Here is a 22,441-nt window from a genome sequence, read left to right as displayed (position 1 = left end):
AGTGCCCTACTCTTGAGGGGCTGCGGCAGCAGGCTGCAGCCCAGTCGGCTGGCGAGGCGCCAGGTACTCACCTGATATATTGGGAGGATGGCCTCCTGTATAGTGAGCCTAAGGTTCCTGAGCCTGGGTCAGCTCGTATGCTGGTAGTACCCCAGTGCTTCAGGGCCTTCCTACTGGGTTTGGCTCATGATGTGCCTTTGGCAGGACATCTAGGGCAGGACAAGACCTATAAGAGGCTTGTCTCCCACTTTTACTGGCCCTTGATGCACAAGCAGTCAGCTGCTTATTGTAGGTCTTGTCAGACTTGTCAGGCAAGTGGCAAGAGTGGGGGGAAATGCAAAGCTCCCCTCCAACCTTTACCTGTAGTCAGTACTCCCTTTGAAAGGGTAGGAATTGACATTGTGGGGCCTCTGGATCCCAAGACCGCCATGGGCAACAGGTTCATCCTGGTCTTGGTGGACCATGCCACTCGGTACCCAGAAGCCATTCCTCTAAGGACAGTCACTGCCCCCGTGGTGGGACGTGCCTTGATGGGAGTTTTTACCCGCATGGGGTTCCCCAAGGAAGTGGTATCCGATAGAGGTCCAAACTTCATATCCACTTATATGAAGTCTCTGTGGAAGGTGTGTGGGGTAACGTACAAGTTCACCACACCTTACCACCCCCAAAGTAATGGTCTGGTTGAGAGATTCAAACGCACCTTGAAAGGCATGATTCAGGGCCTGTCAGAGCCCTTGAGGCGTAAATGGGACGTCCTCTTGCCATGCCTTCTGTTCGCTTACAGGGAGGTGCCTCAAAAGGGACTTGGCTTTAGCCCCTTTGAGCTCATCTATGGCCACCCTGTGAGGGGACCGCTCAGTCTGGTGAAGGAGGCTTTGGAGAAAGCTCCTAGTAAACCACCCCAGGATGTATTTAGCTACACGCTGGCACTAAGAAGCCAGACTGCCCGCTTCAGGAGTCTCGCTCAGGAGAACCTGGAAGCAAGCCAGGAGGATATGAAACGTTGGTACGACCAGAATGCCACTCTGGTTGAGTTTCAGCCTGGACAAAAAGTGTGGGTCATGGCACCAGTGGAGCCTAGGGCTCTCCAAGATAAGTGGACTGGGCCTTTTGAGGTGGTGGAAAGAAAGAGCGAGGTCACCTATCTGGTAGACTTGCAATCCCCCAGGAACCCTTTGCGGGTCCTACATGTCAACCGCCTCAAACCACACTTTGAGCGGACTGAGCTATCCATGCTCCTAGCGACAGATGACGGGGTGGAGGAAGAGAGTGAGCCTCTTCCTGACCTCCTGTCTGCAGGAGAGAAAGATGGGTCTGTGGAGGGAGGGATCCTCTCCCCCTCCCTGACTGAGGAACAGCAGAGGGACTGTAGCCACGTGTTGGGACAGTTCGCCTCGCTGTTTTCCCTGATCCCAGGAGTCACACACCTGTGCACACATGATGTGGACACTGGGGACAGTACACCTGTTAAACATAAGGTTTACAGAGTGACTGACAGGGTCAGGGCTTGCATTAAGGAGGAAGTCTCCAAAATGTTAACCCTAGGGGTTATTGAGCACTCAGCAGTCCTTGGGCCAGCCCAGTGGTATTGGTCCCAAAGGCTGCTGCTCCTGGTGCCACTCCAGAACTTAGGTTCTGTGTGGACTACCGGGGTCTCAATGCGGTCAGCAAGACTGACGCACACCCCATCCCCCGAGCTGATGAGCTCATTGATTGGTTAGGAGCTGCCAAGTACCTCAGTACGTTTGATTTAACATCTGGGTACTGGCAGATTGCCTTAACTGAGGGGGCAAAGGAGAGGTCAGCATTCTCTACCCCAGATGGGCACTTCCACTTCAACGTGATGCCCTTTGGGATGAAGAATGCCCCTGCCACCTTTCAGAGGTTGGTCAACCAGGTGTTGGCAGGACTGGATGAGTTCAGTGCCGCCTACCTGGATGACATTGCTGTGTTTAGTTCCACATGGGAGGAACACCTGCAACACCTCCGGAGAGTGTAAGAGGCCCTGCAGAAGGCAGGCCTCACTATTAAGGTGAGCAAGTGCCAAATAGGGCAGGGTTCTGTGGTGTACTTAGGACACCAGGTGGGGAGTGGCCAGGTGGCACCCCTACAGCCTAAGATTGACACGATTCTGGCTTGGGAGCCTCCCAAGACCCAGACTGAAGTGAGAGCCTTTTTAGGTCTCACAGGATATTACAGGAGGTTTGTTAAGGGATATGGTACCATTGTTACCCCCTTAACTGAGTTGACTTCTAAGAAGCAACCCAAGAAAGTGATCTGGACAGAGGCTTGCCAGAGCGCTTTTGATGCCCTGAAGGCTGCCATGTGCACAGCACCTGTGCTGAAGGCACCTGACTACTCCAAGGAGTTTGTTGTGCAAACAGACGTCTCAGAGCATGGTATTGGAGCAGTGCTCTCACAGCTTAATGAAGAGGGCCTAGATCAACCTGTAGCCTTCATTATCAGGAGGTTACTACCCAGGGAACGTAGGTGGAGTGCCATAGAACGTGAAGCGTTTGCTGTGGTCTGGGCACTGAAGAAGCTAAGACCCTACTTGTTTGGGACTCACTTCCGAGTTCAGACCGACCACAGGCCCCTCAGATGGTTAATGTAGATGAGAGGTGAGAATCCAAAACTGTTGAGGTGGTCCATTTCCCTACAGGGGATGGACTTTACGGTGGAACACCGTCCTGGTACAGAGCACGCCAATGCTGATGGTCTGTCCAGGTTCTTCCGCCTTAGTGATGAGAACTCCCATGAGGTTGGGTAGCTGCTCCCCACTTTTAGCTGGGGGGGACACATGTTAGACTTTTCATCCTTGGCGTGGTCTCCCTTAACTTTTTGCCTCTGTTCCCCAGGTTGTTGATGTGTGCTGGACTTTGATTTTACTGTTTTTGTTACTCTGGGCACTTTACCGCTGCTAACCAGTGCTAAAGTGCAAGGGCTCCTGTTTAAAATATGTACGTAATTGGTTCTCCATGATTGGCATATTTGTTTTACTGTTAAGTCCCTAGTAAAGTGCACTAGAGGTGCCCAGGGCCTGTAAATCAAATGTTACTAGTGGGCCTGCAGCACTGGTTGTGCCACCCACACAAGTAACCCTGTAATCATGTCTCAAACCTGCCACTGCAGTGTCTGTGTGTGTATTTTTACTCTGTAAATTCGACTTGGAAAGTGTACCCACTTGCCAGGCCTAAACTTTCCCTTTTCTTACATGTAAGGCACCCCTAAGGTAGGCCCTAGGTAGCCCCAAGGACAGGGTGCAATGTATGGTTAAGGTAGGACATATAGTAATGTGGTTTATATGTCCTGACAGTGAAATATTGTTAAATTCGTTTTTCACTGTTGCAAGGACTGTCTCTCTCATAGGATAATATGGGGGCTACCTTTAAATATGATTAAAGCGTAGATTCCCCTAGAGAGTAGATGGACATGTGGAGTTTGGGGTCCGTGAACTCCCAATTTAAAAATACATCTTTTAGTAAAGTTGATTTTGAGATTGTGCGTTTGAAAATGCCACTTTTAGAAAGTGAGCATTTTCTTGCTTAAACCATTTTGTGACTCTGCCTTGTTTGTGGATTCCCTGTCTGGGTCAGTTTGACAGTTGGGTTGTTTTTCAACTCGCACTAGACAGTGACACAAAGGGGGCTGGGGTGTAACCTGCATTTCCTGATTAGCCATCTCTGCTAGGAGGGAGGGGTGGAGTGGTCACTCTCATCTGAAAGGACTGTGCCTGCCTCTGACAAAGCCGGCTCCAACCCCCTGCTGTGTGTCTGATGCCTTGCCTGGGCAAGGCAGGATTTCACAAGTAGGTGTGAGTCCCCTTTGAAGAAGGGTGACTTCAAAGACTAAAATGGGTATAAGAAGGGCACCCAAATCTACAGACTTTAGAAACACTTCTGGAACCAAGAGGAACCTCTGCCTGGAGAAGAGCTGATAGCTGAGGAAGAAGTGCTGCCCTGCCTGTGACTGTGCTTTGTGGAACTTTCCTGCAGTGCTGCTTCTGCCAGAGTAAGAGGGCAAAGACTGGACTTTGTGTGCCTTCCATCTTGTGAAGAAATCTCCAAGGGCTTGAGTTAGAGCTTGCCTCCTGTTGTTTGAAGTCTCAGGGACAGCAAAGACTTCTCTCTGCCAGCACCTGGAGTCTCTGGAGAGACTCCTGCCCCGACAAGTGGTGCCCTATCCAGTCCCTGGGCCCTTGAAAGGAAAGCTGGTGGAATCCAAGGAAATCGACTTCAGACGACTTCAGACCAACGCCGCTGCTGAATCCGGTAACGTCGCCTGCACCTGACGCCGTGACCTTTGCTGGAACGCAATGCTCTTCGCAGGCCCGTCGCCGCAGCAGCCCCGCTGAAGTCCGCGACTCCGTGGAAGTCGCCGCACCACGTCGTGACCGACGCCGCTCGAAGTGCACGGATTCAACATTTCGCACAGACACCGCGATTCCTGACTTTGCGCATCGGCTTGTTTTCACTCTTCACCAAAGGTACTGTACTTGGGGGTCTACATGACTCCGTGTCCGGCGCCGCTGGTGTCGGCTTGTTGGGAACGACTCCGTCACGACGCCGTGTTAACATCTCATTGAAGCATTTTTGTTTCTAAGCGCTATTTTTGAGTTTAATCTTTGACTTGTGTATGTCGGATTTTTGTCGTTTTGGTCTTGTTTTGTTTAGATAAATATTTCCTATTTTTCTAAACCGGTGTGGTGTCATTTTGTAGTGTTTTCATGAAGTTACTGTGTGTGTTGGTACAAATACTTTACACCTAGCGCTCTGAAGTTAAGCCTCCTGCTCTGCCAAGCTACCAAGGGGGTAAGCAGGGGTTAGCTGAGGGTGATTCTCTTTTACCCTGACTAGAGTGAGGGTCCTTGCTTGAACAGGGGGTAACCTAACTGTCAACCAAAGACCCCATTTCTAACAAGGAGGATATGTTATAATGTGTGCTTCTTTTATGAATAGAACCTTTGTAGATTGTCATGGGAACCGTGACAATCCTCCTCAGACGGTTATTGGGAGCTGGCTGAGGTGGAGGTCATATCTGCTACTGGAACTTAAATAAACTAACTACGAAATCATCCCCATGCCAGTGCCGTCCTTCACAACATAAATCTGAACCTGTTAGGAGTGTTGACTTGAGCTGTGTTGATTTGGAAGTGGATGATGGAGTGGTTGGTCCATATGAGTAGTGTGGTGGAGTTGTATTTGATGCTGTCACTTGTGGTGAAGATGAGGTCCAGTGTGTGTTCTGAGGTGTGTGTTGGTTCTAAGAGGAGCAGGGTGAGATTGATGCTGCTCAAGATTTTGAGGATTGCTGTGCAGCAGGGATCATTTCAGGCTTCCAGGTGAAAGTTGAGGTCACCAAGTAGGTTGTGCGCACTGCAGTCAATGGTGAGCAGAGCAACAAGGTTGATGATGAGGTTGGAAAATGAGGCTCGTGGTCTGGGTGGTTGGTAGTACAACTGTACATCATGCACACCAAAAAGTAGGTGTGTTTGTAGAGCACACATTAACCTCTAAAAAGTCCCCTGATAATATTGACAGATAATTCATGTATATTGTTTCCCAAATCAATGGTACTCATTTTATCGACAATGGAGGGATGAAAGGCTGAGGTCAAACAAAGGAAGCATTGAGCTGCTTAATATTTATATGACAAGGGCATTGGGCTGTGCTAGGGTGTTTGACATTTACGGAAAGGCAGAGATCATAGCCACTTTCCATGTCTTGCAAATGTCACTGTTTTTGCAACCACTAGACCCAGATGTTTAAGGCAGTGACAGACATAGAAAGTGTACGGATTCTAGCTTGGATAGTAGCCCAATTTAACAAAAAGTTGCTCAATGCACTGCTTTGCTTTACTTTGCTGTAAGGTGGCATTCCATGGGTGGTACATGGTTATTCCCATACAACCACCTATGGGTTTTGGTGAAAATCCCTATCTCCAAACATTGGCAGGTAGGGATATGCACCAAAACCGTGCCAATCCTATTTTGCATGTGTGCTCCATTGTGCAACATGCATACAAAGAATGACGTGTTAAAGGATGTGTTTATACTGGAACGTCCCCGTTCAGTACACAAGCTATTTCTTACAGAATGCACATGGTCTTGCATTATGGTACAAGGGTGTGTGTTGTTACATGGAAGCCTAAAATGGGCCATCACAGGAGCACAGATAAACAGTGCCATATTTTAGCTGCAAGGCTGTGTTACATGAGTTTTTCGTTAATCTGGACCTCAGGGTCTCATTGAGAGTTCCACAATTTGGCCCCGTTAAATTGACCCCTTGGAGCTAACGATGAGCGTAGCAGTAACTGCAGAAGTGGGGGAGACAAATTAACAGGCATAGCAAGCTAAACCCCCAGCCGGAATCCTGAGGTGAAAATGACAGGTGCCTGATTAATCTGTGGACCTTCTACCTGTGTTGGGGCATGAAACAGGGCTACTGCCCTGGCTAAATTATCCTAATGCTACACATGTTAGCATAAACCGGTTTTTTGGTTTGCTACTCTCTGTATTTTGAATTTAAGGAAAGTGCAGTACGATATATAATGAAGAATAATAAATTAAATACGTATCTTCTGGTTCTTTTGAAAGCCTGTGTCCTGAAATATTTAATGAAGTTATGTCAAACTAACTTTCCTATTTACCCTTTAAATCAAGCACAAGAAGGCAAGGATTAATGTGATTAAATCCAAGAGGGAGATTTACAAAAATGTTGTGCTGGATTAGCGTCACAAATGTGATGCTAGCCAGCACAAAATGTTTTTCACTAAGTTACTTTCCGGTGCAAAACTTGTTTTGCGCTGGAAAGTACCATAAAAGTAACGGAAAGCAGTGCAAAGCACTACTTTGCATTACTTGCCAAGGGGGCATTACATGAGTGGTACACGGGCGTTCCCATGCCTTTTGATGAAAAACCCAATCTACAAAACAGCAGTAGACGGAGTTTTGTGCCAAACGTTAATGCACTTTAAACGCAGGCGTTAAAAGGAGAAATGTTTTAATTTCTCCTTTCTTTTGCCACTTTCCATGGGTGCTGCACTGTGCATCCCACGTACAGTGTGGGAAAAGTTTTAAAGTGTGTCTAAGCATAGTATTTTGTACTGGAAGGGGTACCTTTCCATTACAGAACCCATGCTAGACTGACGCACACACCCTTGCACCATGGTGCAAAGGTGCATGCGTGGCGCACAGCAGCTAAGATCAGCGCCAGAGCTAGGGAGAGGGGAGGAGAGAGCCATAGCTCTATAAATATGATGCTCTCTAACTCCCTCCTTGTCACGAAGCACAGCACAGCATTTTTTTGCTGCTGCATGACTATTTGGTAAATCTGGGCCCAAATATCTTGTAAGAGCAAAACTAATGTTTCCACTCAAAGTGTATTTACTCCCCAAAATAATTCAGGACATAGGTTATCTAAGGAGCATCTAGCCCATCAAAGTGGGAAAGGACCAGGTCCCCTCTATTTACTTGTTTGATTCTGTACCTATATTTAAAGTAAAATATTGCAAAAAAGGTTTTTCTCTGCTAAATGAAAAAAAACATTTTAAACACAACCTGGTATACTTTTATTTAAAATGTAATATAGCTTTTTGCAAGAGAGTTGTTTTAATTTATTGTGGTCTCTATAAAATAACTCATCTGCATTAATAAAGAATATTGAAAGGCCGAATTAACTATATTTTGCAGCCTCTATAATCATTGTGGCAAACATATTGGGAGCCCTGAGAATATTTCTGGGTACTTTGATATTTTTGACTGTAATAAGCAGATGCTCACTCTTTTTCACTGTAACTAATGAATGTGTGGTCTGTATTAGAATTGCTCTTAGTTGTTCTACTCCTATTGATCTTATTATGTATTATTATTTTGTTATGTTATGTATGGTTTTTTTAGCACGCTGCTCAACCTTGAGGGAATCCAGGCGCTCTGTAGCAGGTGTGTGAGGCCAGCCCCCAGATCTTCAGCTTCTTGCAAAAGTCAAGAAGAGAGGTGGAGGCTCTGCTGTGTTGTGATAAGTCGTTCCAGGCTTTAGGGGCTTGGACAAGAAAATGGATTCCTCAAAGTACTTTCTGGTTGGAGGGTAATGGCAGTGGTGTCACCCACTGGTCACATTGTATAATGTCTTGGTGATCTCTTTCAGATGAACACAGTTTTCTCAGATTTTAGGGCCATATGCACGAACACATGTTCCTATAGACACAGAATGGATAAAATCCTTTGATACATCTGGCCCTTAGTTCCCTGCATCTCACTTGTGTAAAACCCTATAAATGATCTATTAAGATTTCAAGTACCACCTCTTACCGTGCACAGATGATAAATCCATTGCATTCTTCTCTTCCAGCTCTATACCTGGATTCACCTGGCCCTCCAGCTGCTCAGTGTGTCCCAGGTTTTGCTCTGTACTGTTCAGTTGCTCCATAACTGCCTGGACGATGGGGATCATCATGGCGGTGGTGGCCGTGTTACTTATCCACATAGACAGGAAGGCAGTGACTCCCATAAACCCCAGCATCAATCTAGCAAAGAAAAGACCAGGTGTTCATGTAAGAAAGATGTATTTTATTTTCGGTGATGATTAAGACGTATTTAGGAATAAAGAGCCTAATAATTCTGCATGTGTGATTAATTGCAATGCAGGTTTACAGCATTTATGATGCCATCAGTGATGTCATCTGAGATTTCATCAATGATGCAATTTAAAACATTGTGAATGGCACGATATGTTAAGGTTATAAACAATGCATGAAGGAGCTCAAGTTATAATTAGTGAACTGAACTATAACTGGCAATTTTCAGAGGTTTTAAGATTTTTTTTATATCAAGACCTGCACTTTAATTGTGGTTTTTCGGTGATTTTTTAAACATTCATCATGTTGTTCTGAGCAGACATAACCATAACTTCACTTTAACCTTTGGCTTTACCAGTGATTTGTTATAAGGGTTTTTAAATTATTTTTAATGTCAAAGTGTTCTGTGCACCTCAACCCATGTTTAAATATAAACATTGCTGTGTACACATTTTCACTGTTACTAGTAGGGAATGGCTGCATTCTGTGTACAAAAAAACTTTGCAGGCAACCTAACCATTACAGGCCATTTTCATGTAGACATATCTTGTTTTATGGAAAACCTCTATATCCTCATGAAACCAAGGTTGGTGCATGCAGACACTGTTCTTAAACTTACGGAAATACATAATCAGTATTATGTACTTCCTTTGGCTGTACACAGTAGAGGTAGTCTACAGGGTCTCGCAGGCCAGGCCCTCGGCACCACTGTCAACAGGTGGTCTTTGGATGTGTACAATGGAGGGTAGGGTGCATTGTGTAATCTCTGGCCAGTTCTTTCCATACCAATCCTTCATGAGCATGCATAGTGGATGCTATTTGCTTGTCTGAAGTGGGGGTAAAACTAGGGGTCTTAAAGTTGTATAATGAATGGATTGGGTGGCCAGGACTCTGGCCAGGCCCTGTGCCCCAACCTCCATCATCATTTGACAGCTGTTGCTCACAGCCTTCAGCCATGTACAGCGGGCCCCTTCCGGGTCAGGGAACGGTCTTTATCTATTGGGTGGGTGGAAGCTTGGTGATAATTGCCTTTGCCTGTATGTAGCGGCCCCCTCCTATCTAGGAAGCTTGCCCTGGCCTTGGTCTACCAGATGGTGGTTGGTAATGTGGTCAGCCAAGCAAGCTAACTCTGGTGGGGTCTAATAGGTGGGATGTAGGTTGGAGGTAACTGCTTTTGGCCATGTGCAGCCAGGCTCACCCAGTCTGGAAACCTTGCACTTGGTGGGAGTCTCCTATGTAGGAAATAGTTTTGCAGTACCAGAACTAGGTTCCTCCAGTCTGGGAAGCTTGCACCAGTGGGGGTCTACTAGGGGGACGTAGCTGGACATTAACTGCCTTTGCCCATGAGCAGTTGGGCCCTTCAGTCAGGGAAGCTTGTCCATACATTGGTGTAGGGGCTTGATGGTACTGCCTTTGGCAGTTTCGCTACCAGGCTATTCAGCCCATTAAGCTTGCCCTGGGGTTGGTGAACCTGAAGGAGGGGGGTCTTGCTGGTTCCACCTTTGGTGGCTTCACAGCCTGGTCCTTCAGTCTGTGAAGCTTTCTGTGGTGTTGATGTTCTTGGGTATGAGGAGGGGGAGCTGAACAGTGCTGCCTTTTGGCGTCTTTGCAGCTAGACCTATCTGTTTGTGAAGCTTTCTCTGGATTGGTGTTCCTTGGTAGGCGGGAGCTTAGAGGCTCTGTGTTTTGGTGGCTTCACAGCTGACCAAACAGGCTGTAAAACGTGCTGGGTCCTTGGTTAATCCATGGCAGAGGGGAGCCTGGAAATTCAGTTTTTTGGCAGCTTTGTGACCAGGCCTGTCAGTCTGTGAGGCTTACCCTGGCATTGGCGTTTTCAGGGTGGTGTCGGTAGAGCTTGTGATTCTGCTTTTTGATGGCTTCACAGCCAGACCTCCCAATCCTTGAAGCTTGCCCAGAGTAGAGGGTTGGAGCTTGGAAGCTTTCCAGCTGAGTCTTTCAGTTCATGAAGATTGTCCAGACGTTTCTGTTCTCGGGTTGTGGGTGTGAAACTTCGGGCCATATTTATACTTTTTGACGCACAACTGCGCCAATGCAGTTGTGCGTAAAAAATGTTAACGCCGGTTAACGCCATTCCAAAGCGCCATGCGGGCACCTTATTTATGGAATGACGTTAGCCGGCGGAGCTGACTGGTGTGCGTAAAAAAAAAAGACCCACACCAGGCAGCGCCGGCGTAGGGGAAAATGGAGCTTGGGCGTCAAAAAATGGGGCAAGTCGGTCTGAGGCAAAAAATCTGCCTCAACCCGATTTGCGCCATTTTTTTTTACTCCCACCCTCCATTGACATGACTCCTGTCTTAGCAAAGACAGGAGTCATGCCCCCTTGCCCAATGGCCATGCCCAGGGGACTTCTGTCCCCTGGGCATTGTCATTGGGCATAGTGTCATGTAGGGGGGCACAAATCAGTCCCCCCTATGCCACAAAAAATAAATAAATAAATACTTACCAGAACTTACCTTAAGTTCCCTGGGATGGGTCCCTCCATCCTTGGGCGTCCTCCTGGGGTGGGCAAGGGTGGCAGGGAGTGTCCCTGGGGGCATGGGAGGGCACCTCTGGGCTCCTTCCGAGCCCATAGGTCCCTTAACGCCTGCCCTGACCAGGCGCAAAAAAATTACGCAAAAGCGGCTGGACGTCATTTTTTTTTACCCGCCCACTCCCGTGCGCCATTTTTGCACGGGAGTTTAAATAAGGCGCACATGCCTTGTGTTAGAAATGGGGTTTTTGGTTGGCAGTCAGGTTACCCTCTGTCCAAGCAAAAGCCCTCACTCTAGTCAGGGTAAGTCACACACTATCCAAGATTATCCTATGCCCACCCTCTGGTAGCTTGGCACGAGCAGTCAGGCTTAACTTAGAAGGCACTGTGTAAAGCAGTTGTGCAATAAATCATACAACATCATAGCATAACACCACAAAAATAAACCACACAGTATTTAGAAAAATATATAATATTTATCTGGGTATCTTCAGGTCAAAACGATCAAAGTTGCAATACGAATTTGTAAAGATATCACTGAAAAGTGATAGAAAGTGTCTTAAGTCTTTAGAATATACACAAAGGCCCTCATTCCGAGCCTGGCGGGCGGCGGAGGCCGCCCGCCAGGCTTCCCCCCTCCGAAATACCGCTCCGCGGTCGTAAGACCGCGGAGGGTATTCCGAGTTTTCCCCTGGGCTGGCGGGCGGTCTTCACAAGACCGCCCGCCAGCCCAGGGGAAAACTCCCTTCCCACGATGACGCCGGCTCGTAATAGAGCCGGCGGAGTGGGAAGGTGCGACGGGTGCAGTTGCACCCGTCGCGTATTTCAGTGTCTGCTTTGCAGACACTGAAATACTTTTAGGGGCCCTCTTACGGGGGCCCCTGCCGTGCCCATGCCATAGGCATGGGCACGGCAGGGGCCCCCAGGGGCCCCGCGACTCCCCCTCCCGCCATCCGGTTCCCGGCGGGAGAACCGCCAGGAACTGGATGGCGGGAGGGGGAGTCGGAATCCCCATGCCGGCGCAGCATGCTGCGCCGGCTTGGAGGATTCCTTTGGGGCAGCGGGAAACCGGCGGGAGACCGCCGGTTTCCCTTCTCTGACCGCGGCTGAGCCGCCGCGGTCAGAATGCCCCGCGGGGCACCGCCGGCCTGTCGGCGGTGCCACCGCGTCCCACGGCCCTGGCGGACTTGTTCCGCCAGGGTCGTAATGACCCCCAAAGTCTCTTTCAAGCACAAGTACCTGGTTGGGAGTGGAAAAATCTCCTCAGAGGGCCACAAGAGAAGAGGTGCGGGGAAAAAGGGTGTGTGCGTCGATTTCTCTCCAGCACACACGGACTTGCGTCGTTATTTTCCATGCGGGGAAGTCGGCGTCGTTTTCCGGCGCGCGAACAGTCTCTTTCTGTGGATCGCGGGGATTACCAGATGTCCCGGGTCTGTGCGTGGATTTTCCTGCTTGTTCTCCGGCTGCACGTCGGTCTGCGGGGCTGCGCGTCGAAATTACGATCTCACGGCAGGCGTCGCGTCGATTTCTCCTCTAGACTTCGATCTGCGGGGCTGCGCGTTGAAATTACGATCTCACGGCAGGCGTCGCGTCGATTTCACCTCTAGAGGTCGGGCGGCGTTGTCCTTGCGAGGCCGTGCGTCGGATCTTCGATCGTCCCAAGAGCGTCGCGTCGATCAGCGTCGGAGTGCGGCGTTTTTCTCGCCGCGAAACAAGCTGTGCGTCGAAATTTTCGCTGCACGGAGCGTCCAAGTAAAAGAGAGAAGTCTTTTTGGTCCTGAGACTTCAAGGAACAGGAGGCAAGCTCTATCCAAGCCCTTGGAGAGCACTTTCACAGCCAGACAAGAGTTCAGCAAGGCAGCAGGGCAACAACAAGGCAGCAGTCCTTTGTAGAAAACAGACAGGTGAGTCCTTTGAGCAGCCAGGCAGTTCTTCTTGGCAGGATGTAGTTTCTGGTTCAGGTTTCTTCTCCAGCAAGTGTCTGATGAGGTAGGGCAGAGGCCCTGTTTTATACTAAGTTGTGCCTTTGAAGTGGGGGTGACTTCAAAGAGTCTCTAAGAAATGCACCAAGCCCCCTTTCAGCTCAATCCTGTCGGCCAGAGTCCCAGTAGGGGGTGTGGCAGTCCTTTGTGTGAGGGCAGGCCCTCCACCCTCCCAGCCCAGGAAGACCCATTCAAAATGCAGATGTATGCAAGTGAGGCTGAGTACCCTGTGTTTGGGGTGTGTCTGAGTGAATGCACAAGGAGCTGTCAACTAAACCTAGCCAGACGTGGATTGAAGGGCACAACAAGATTTTAGTGCAAGGAAATGCTCACTTTCTAAAAGTGGCATTTCTAAAATAGTAATATTAAATCCGACTTCACCAGTCAGCAGGATTTTATATTACCATTCTGGCCATACTAAATATGACCTTCCTGCTCCTTTCAGATCAGCAGCTGCCACTTCAACAGTGTATGAGGGCAGCCCCAATGTTAGCCTATGAAGGGAGCAGGCCTCACAGTAGTGTAAAAACGAATTTAGGAGGTTTACACTACCAGGACATATAACTACACAGGTACATGTCCTGCCTTTTACCTACACAGCACCCTGCTCTAGGGGTTACCTAGGGCACACATTAGGGATGACTTATATGTAGAAAAAGGGGAGTTCTAGGCTTGGCAAGTACTTTTAAATGCCAAGTCGAAGTGGCAGTGAAACTGCACACACAGGCCTTGCAATGGCAGGCCTGAGACAGGGTTAAGGGGCTACTGAAGTGGGTGGCACAACCAGTGCTGCAGGCCCACTAGTAGCATTTAATCTACCTGCCCTAGGCACATGTGATGCACTCTACCAGGGACTTACAAGTAAATTAAATAGTCAATCATGGATAAACCAATCAGTAGTACAATTTACACAGAGAGCATATGCACTTTAGTACTGGTTAGCAGCGGTAAAGTGCCCAGAGGTCAAAAGCCAACAACAACAGGTCAGAAAAAATAGGAGGAAGGAGGCAAAAAGTTTGGGGATGTCCCTGTCAAAAAGCCAGGTCCAACACCTTGGAGTAATTTTTTAGACGGGAACGCCTACTTTGCATATCATTAACTAATTGACGCTAACTCCAAGATCTTTGGCGCTAGACGGGTCTAACGCCAAAGTATAAATATGGAGTTAGCTTTGCGTCGGATTTGCGTAAAAAAAAACGACGTAATTCCGGCGCAAACAGAGTATAAATATGCCCCTTCATGTTTCCACCATTTTTAGCTTTGCACATGGACTCTTCAGTCCATGATAATTGCCCTAGTGTTGAGGATGTGGGGGTGAGGAGAGTTTGGCAGTACCTCCTTTTGGCGGTTTTGGCACCGGGCCATTCAGTTCTTGAAGCCTGTCCTAGTGCTGGCTTTCCGTGGTGAGAGTTCAACAACTTTGCTTTTTGATGGCTTTTCTGTCAGGCCCTTCAGTCTGTGAAGCTTGTCCTCTGCAGTGACGTTCCCAGGTGGGGGAGCTTTGCAGTTCTACCTTATGGAGCCTGTGCCGCTAGGTCCTTCAGTCTATGAAGCTTGCTATCACCCTATTGCTCCAGACTAGGTGACGGCTTGGCAGTTCCAACTTTTGGTGGTTTCGCACCTAGCCCTTCAGTCCTTGAGGCTTGCCCTGCCACTGAAGTACTAGGCAGGCAATACTACCACTTCAAAGCTCGGCCCCTTATGTCCATGATGCTTGCCCCAGTGCTCTGGTCCACAGTACTAGCCCCTTCGCAGATTGGCCCTTGAGTCCATGAAGCTTGCACCTAGTGGTGGTATACCAGGCAGGTGTACCAGGTGGTATACTAGCCCCTTTGCAGCTGGGTTTCTTGAGTCTGTGAAGCCTACACCCAGTTGTGGTGCATTGGGTGGGTGGTGTTAGGTGCTTTGAAGCCGGGCCCCTTGAATCTGTAAACCTTGCACAAAGTAGTTTTGTACCAGTTGGGAAGTACTAGCTCATATGCAGCCAGGCACCTTGAGGCTGTGAAGCTTGCACACAGTGGTGGTGCACCAGGTAGGTGGTACTAGCCCCTCTGCAGCTGGGCTGCTTGAGTCCATGAACCATGTACCCAGTGGCTTTGAACAGGGTGGGCAGTACTGGCCTCAAGGCCGCCCCGCGTTCCCATTGCTTCAGCAACCAAGAAGCTGCTTTAAGCAGACACAGTTCATGTGATCTGCATCAATACATAAATGCATTGAATTGTATAATCCTAGTTAACTTATTCTCCATGTGCTACAATTACAATGAAGTTTATCACTGCCACAAGAATACTTTCATGATCTGTTAATCACAAAGTAATTCAAGTACTTAACCATACAAAATGGCTAATGCCGCACATCAGTCACAGGCCATACAGCCTTCGTCTACTTTCTGTGCACTCATAAACTGGTTTAGCTGTGCCTACGGGACTCTTTTCATATTCAACAGCTGAATATTTGCAGATAAAGAGATTTTGGGGGTCATTCCGACCCTGGCAGTCAAAGACCGCCAGGGCCGCGAATGGAGGAAGCACCGCCAACAGGCTGGCGGTGCTTCCCTGCCCATTCTGACCGCGGCGGTAAAGCCGCGGTCAGAAAAACGGGTCCGGCGGTTTCCCGCCGGATTTCCCCCGGCTGGGCAAATCCGCCAGGGGATTCTGACCCCCTTCCCGCCAGCCTGTTTCTGGCGGTTTACACCGCCAGGAAGAGGCTGGCGGGAACGGGTGTCCTGGGGCCCCTGGGGGCCCCTGCACTGCCCATGCCACTGGCATGGGCAGTGCAGGGGCCCCCTATCAGGGCCCCATTAAGCTTTTCACTGTCTGCTTAGCAGACAGTGAAAAGCGCGACGGGTGCAACTGCACCCGTCGCACCCCCACAACACCGCCGGCTCCATTCGGAGCCGGCTTCTGTGTTGCAGGGGGCAGGGCTCCTTCCCGCTGGGCCGGCAGGCGCTACTTTGGGTAGCGCCCGCCGGCCCAGCGGGAAGGTCTGAATGGCACCAGCGGTCTTTTGACCGCGGTGCGGCCAAATGGCGGTTCCCGCCAGGCGGGCAGCAACCGCCGCCCGCCGGGGTCAGAATGACCCCCTTTATCTCCCTGCAGCATTGTTTTTAAATTGTTGTCATTACATTTTCTCCATAACTGCAGGGGAAGTATTCTGCGCTGTCGTAAATGCAATGGCAGCCGCTGCAAATCTCAAGGGGAGGGGCAGGTAGGAGGCATGGTTAAAGGAGGGGCTGAAAATGAAAAAAAAACATATTTTAAAAACAAAAGTACCTTCAAGGACTCTGCCGGACGCCTTGCACACCTCTTCTGTTGTGGTGTCCCCGCACAGCATTCACTGGGCACCAGTTCAGGCTCCCCAGCAATCCTGGCACTGCTTCCATGCTAAACCTTTTGTCAGGATTGGTCTGAGTGGCTCGGACTGCCGCTAAGACACAACCCTGGGGTCTGTGCAGTTTCTCCAGCCCAGCTGTTCAACACAGCCGGGTTGGAGAAACCCAAGTGTGCATATGTGTTTGCCAGCCTAAATGAGCAAATAACCATTAACCATTATAAAACAAAAATAATAACATTTTTACAAGAACAGCCTTATTATTGGTAGAGAACTGGTTTCAGCCAGAACCTTTGCTGGTGAACCAGCCCAGTGCAGATACATCTAAAGTGGATGACATCCTTTATATGCAGCCCACACAATCCACACACTCCACGTCCTCCACCATAATTTGCTTCAGATTTCCTAAAGTGTGCTACAGAGGCCAATAGAAATTATCAGTGAAGGATTGTAGTTCTTATTTACTTGTACAATAGAGTCAGTAGATAGCTCTGTGGGGTTCATGGCTCAGCAGTAAATGATATATATGTTGGCACTTTCCTAAGATCAAACTCTACCATGTGCTTTTGGTGACAGAAAGTTCTCATTTTTAAATCACTCAATGTTTTTGCACATAATGCAACTACAGGACTGGTAGATTATTCACACTTCTTCTTATCAGTGCCGAAATTGCGGAGTTGGTTTATTCACACTTTTTCTAATCAGTGCCTAAATTATAGGCCCCAGTGTACATAGGTTTGCACACAGCACAATGGCTGCAATCTCATTTTCAGACAATGGGTCATTATTGAATGTGATTGTAGAATACATTTGGGTCCAGGGAGTTGGATCTGAGAGGTTAAACAATGTTCAAAATTACCTGCACTCAGTTATATCCATCTAGGCAGATAAACACCCCTTAATGCCACTTTTAAAACTGAAGACCAGAGCAGTGTGGGATTAATTCTGCCATAGAATGCCTCGCTTAGAAAGGAAATGGATGCTTTTACTAAAAATGAAGGAGGGTAATATACAGGAACTGTAACTTAATTCACTACGAAAGATTTGCAAATCGCAATTAGGTTACTTTACAAAAACTGCTTCAGTCAATCACCGCTCCTTAAGCAGAAGGAAAGATGAGGGTTGATGGCCTGGTGTGTTATAGAGTGATTGACTTCAGCTGTGCCATCAATCACTGCAGCTAAAAGATGAGCCAGTTAAACTGGCTTCTTGCTGGCCCTGAGAGATAAAAGGGTTCAGGTCTGTGCAGAAGGAGCTTGTCCGCCGCGGGGCTTCTTTGCCTGTTGATGTTGAACTGTAGAAGGTCTGAGAAACAGAAGGACCTGTATCTGCCTTCAATAAAAGAATCAAAAGCAGTAGTGATTGGCATTTTGGCCAGAGAGAGGAGCCAACTATTTTTTAAGCTCCAGAGATGTTATTACCAAACCAGGGTTGAAGATGTGAGCATTTCCTTCTTCAGTTTTATTTTTTAAATAAACAAGTGCATTTGCTTAAATTGTGTTAAACCATATTTTTACGGGGCAACATTTTTCCGAAACTAACTATTCTTTCTTCAAACTATTGCCCTGGGGACATTGCTTTGTTACAGTGATAAAAGCACCAACTTATTGGTGTATTTTAATATTTACTTCCTAACGCTCCACTTGATTGAAAAGCATTCCATTTCAATGTTTTTATGTTCCATTATTCCTACAATAGATGTACTTAATTGCGTATATTGTAATTACTAAATTGTGTTCCTCTTAACTAAAAATGGTTAGGGAAATGTATTTTGTTTATTTCTTAACTGTAATATTGTTTTGGTGTTACTATTCATGTACCACATGCTCTTTGTCTCAGGAATTTCTAGCAAAAAGTGTGTCTTGTTACCAAGGTAAATCTTAGGACATGTCACACATACATGTTTACTTATTGCGAACTAGATTGTTCTGGCTGTGTGGGATCTCAGCCAGCTACAATTCACACCAAAGCTTTTATCTCGCTTTTTCCATAGTTTAACAACCTAGTTACCTGTAGGTGCAGTTCGAAAATGCTTAGTTCCTTTAATTGTAAATCCTGCTAGTAAGGGTGAATCAGGGATATTCTGGAGGAAGAGGAAGGAGCTTTTATTCTGAAATCAGATAATTAACAAGGGGCCCTGTAGCAAGACGTCTTTGTGGGCTACAGAGGGGCCATTAAGGGGCATATTTAAGAAAAGTGGTGCTGCATCTAGTGCAGCGCCCATTTCCTTTGCGACCCCCCTACCGCCACCATGTGTGCGCCGTATCTAGTATACGATGCACCATGGCGCAGGGTAGGGGGCAATAGCGTCATTTTTATTGACACTATTGATGTACTCTGCAGGAATAGTGCCAAAATATTGGTGCTACTCCTGCAGAGTACGTAGGGGCCCATTATAAAAAATGGAAGCCCCCTTTAACGCCTGCTCTGAGCAGGTGTTAAAAGTGCTGTAAAAATTAACGCAAGGAAATCTGTTAGATTTCCTTGTGCCATTTTTTCGGCTCCCTTAACGAGGGAGCGCCCCATTTTCATACATTATGCCTGGTGCATGCATTGCGCCACTTTGTGAATATGGCGCAAGGGTTTTGGCCTTGTTGGGCCACATTAGCGTAAAGAAAATGACTCTAATGTGGCGCAAGGTGGCGCTAGGGGCTTCAAAATATGCCCCTAAGTCTGTCCACTGATTTACGGAGATACAGTGTAGGGCCAAATGATCTGGCAGTGTTTTAATCTTGGTGTACCTTTTACAGCTTTGTTCCACAGCTTGTTGAGTAGTCTGTTAGGTACGCCTAGATATAAGATGTTGCTGCAGTCTTCTATTGAGATTAGTAGTGCTCTGATGACTAATTCAATATGTTGGCTCCACAGTACTATGAGTTATGTCATTAAGCACTGGCCTTCCGCACTGTCGAGAGAGGTTGTACAAGTCTAGAAAACTTTGATTGTCATATAATATATAACCAGCAGTGGCTAATGGTTAAAGATGGAGGAGCCATGCCCACCCCCTCCCACCTTTTTCCCACATAAAGAATGTTTGTCCAGGCTGAGCAAAGGTCAATCTGACAGACACACTACATATTCAGGTCAGGCAGCCAGGCACTATACATGTGCTAAATGTGCAGGCTCCTGGCTGCTGAGCTGAACTTTGCTGGGCTGCATATGTCACAGCTCCTGTTGGTGTGACCTCTTCAGCCTGGCAAAGCATTTGGAGGACCTTCTCCTCATGACGGGGGTATGCGGGGAGAAGAAAGGCGTCACTGATAGCCTAAGAACTGGCGCTTTGGGTTTATAAGTGCCTGGGCCGAGTGTCAATCAGTGAAATCTTGTCAAAGAATGGGGTAAGGTCCCCATCCCACTCTATGACAAGTTAGGGACTGCCGCCTCCTTTCATAGGTTGGACCAAAGGTCAGCCAATGAGAGAAAACAGCAGGCCCAACCCTCCTGCAACCTCCAAGGCTTTCTTCCAGAGACGCTGCAGAAGTTAACTGTTTTGTTTTTATTTAATATTTGGTGTGTGCATGCATGTATTTGTGTATGTGAGCGTGTGATGTGAATTGATGTGTGCGCGCATGTGAATGCAAGCGTGTGAGTGAGAGGGCATGTGCTCCCCGTACACTCTTATGCTTTAATTACCAGCTGTCACTGTTTATGACTATTTAGTTTAGTCTGTGATAAAAGCAAATGTGTTCCAAATAGGAAACATGAAGCAGATACAAACTTTAGTAGCTAGCAGCCTGGGAATGTTACTGATGCCAGTTCTATCCACAAATTAAAATAGCATTCATGCATTCCCTAATCCCTCTGAATTTCACCACAAAATGTTGACCCTTATTCTCATTAGAAATCTATATTCTGCTACCTGCTTCCTGCTCCCCATCACTACCTACAGGTTTGAGGCCTCATAGACTGTCATGCCTCCTTCAAGGTTTCCCACTCTGGAACCAGCTTATTGTAAATGCTAGTGCTCTCATCCGTAAAAAGTGTGCAAATTGTCAAAGCTCCAATAAAAATACTCCTCCTTGACCACTTCCAGTACACTGAAAAAGATCTACTTAGGCTTTCTGCATTCATCCTTCGCTATCAGTAGGGGGTCCCCTAAGACTGCTGCAGGGCTAGACTGGGAACACAAAGCAGCCCTGGCAATTTTGTCAGACCAGCCCCCAGATTGGGGAGCGTGGAGGAGTTTGGGGGTTTGACAAAGAGCTGCTGCTTTTGTTCTTTTGTTGCTGGGGGTCGATATTGCAGCACTGCTGGAAAACCGGCCTCCAGTAACAACCCCCCCCCCCCCCCACCTTGGAAAAAACAGCCCCCACCCTTCCAGCCTACCGGGAAAACACCTGATGCCCACTACGGCCAGTCCGGCCCTGGGCTGCGGCTTACCTCACTCTATAAAACTTGGCTGCCACTCCTCATCTTAGTTAAGAGGGAATTAAACCTCTCATTTTTGATGAACTGTACCCGGGTCTAAAATTATAGGTTCAGATATAAGAGTTTGGCTGACAGTCAGTGTTTCTGACAAATCCACAATAGGAAAAGATATTTTTTTAATGATGAGAACCCTCACCCGCTATAAGGTGGCACACTTCATCATTGGGTTCCTCCTCACACCATCGTGGTGTGGGACCCAGTTCCTAAAACAGGAGGAGCCCCTGGATGTTTTATGCCCTGCCCTATATGGGTAGAATGTGTAGGTGAGATGAGAGGAGTGTGGAAAAGTGTCCACATTCAATTATTTTTCTGGGTGTCTGTACCCATTGGTTTTTAAATCCCTTGGCTTCTTTGTGTTTTGATCTGTGATTAACTCACATTTTCTGGGGATTATGTAGTTTAGCCAGGATCAATATATACTAGGCTTACTCTAGAGGCATTACATTTGTAGTCTGTACAAAATACGTAAGCAAATAACTAATTATCATTAAATAAATAATGCACAGTTACAATACAAACGCTGGTCCTTGTGTTTAATAAAAATGGTGCATATACAGATGATAAATTCACTACAAAACACGTATCTGAAAAAGTATGGCCATACCAGAGTTTTAATTTTGAGGCAGTTCATCCAATGTGAAACTCCTGGCGCTATAAAAAGCAAAGCAAATTTATAGACTCAGTCATACCTTCTATTGAGCCCAAAATACACCTTTATCGAAAACTCTTTTGTTGGATTGCAGGAATATCCCTGCCCCTAGGAAACTATTTTCCATTTTTTAAACATGCATTGGTTGAGCTACTGGATCTGGCAAAGTGGTGTGATGGCTTCTTTTTTATTCTTTACATTGCAAGCATATGCTCCAGAATATGAAATTTAAAAATAAATTAACCGTCTATTATAAATTTAATAGAACAGTACATGAGTCCTGGCAGGTAAGGGTAATTAACAAATTTATGGAATTTTGTTTAATTCTAATGACCTTGCCAAAGTAAAATATTGCCCCACTCGCCCTGGCACTGAAATGCACTTCTTTTTAGCCAGATGTACACTTGTAATCAGGCTGCATACCACCACTCAGTGCCATAGAGTCAGTAACTAAACTAGGGTAATAATTGCCCCATGCTGTATGCTATGGTGGGCAGAAGTAAAATGTGAATAACAGCTCAATAGACAAATGAGTTATGAGTGCTGACACTAACGTCCTCTAAATATGTTATGTTATATGGAACTGCAACGCACGAAACTCACCCCTGAAAGTGCTCACATTAATTCTGAGGTAATTCACAAGAGAAATACAGGATAGAAACTCCTTCAAAACAGGCAAAGTTAACACATTCAAGTTTTCAAAAGCTTCTTGAACATGGAAAAGCTGGATATTAAGCAGAGATTCTGTGGGAGAAAAATTCAGAGATAGGACGCCAAATAGGACAAGCATTGGCAAAGCCAATAGGTCTCACCTAAACAAGAGCTATTGGCTTGGCAATGTATTTTTGCCATGTTGTACACCAGTGTGTCTGCTGTTCAGCATGACTAAAATTAGTATCATGGAGTGTCATAAAGTGGATTTGGGGAGTAGTGTTGTACAGTGGATTTGCTGGAGTAGATTGGTGTAGATTGGAGTAGGGGGAGTAG

The 22,441-nt window shown here is 47.2% G+C and overlaps 1 protein-coding gene across 4 annotated transcripts in view; it reads right to left on the bottom strand.

Annotated features, from left to right (window-relative positions):
- Positions 1-22,441, bottom strand: part of LOC138286583 (Na(+)/citrate cotransporter-like) — a 285,677-nt gene that overhangs the window by 98,797 nt on the left and 164,439 nt on the right. For all 4 annotated transcript variants that reach the window (XM_069226982.1, XM_069226984.1, XM_069226985.1 and 1 more), the window contains one exon: positions 8,309-8,523. In XM_069226982.1, coding sequence (XP_069083083.1) covers positions 8,309-8,523 — 215 coding nt within the window. The remainder of the gene's footprint in view (positions 1-8,308; positions 8,524-22,441) is intronic.

Source organism: Pleurodeles waltl, chromosome 3_2 (assembly GCF_031143425.1).
Source record: "Pleurodeles waltl isolate 20211129_DDA chromosome 3_2, aPleWal1.hap1.20221129, whole genome shotgun sequence".
Lineage (NCBI taxonomy): Eukaryota > Metazoa > Chordata > Amphibia > Caudata > Salamandridae > Pleurodeles > Pleurodeles waltl.
This window is presented reverse-complemented; position numbering and strand designations above follow the sequence as displayed.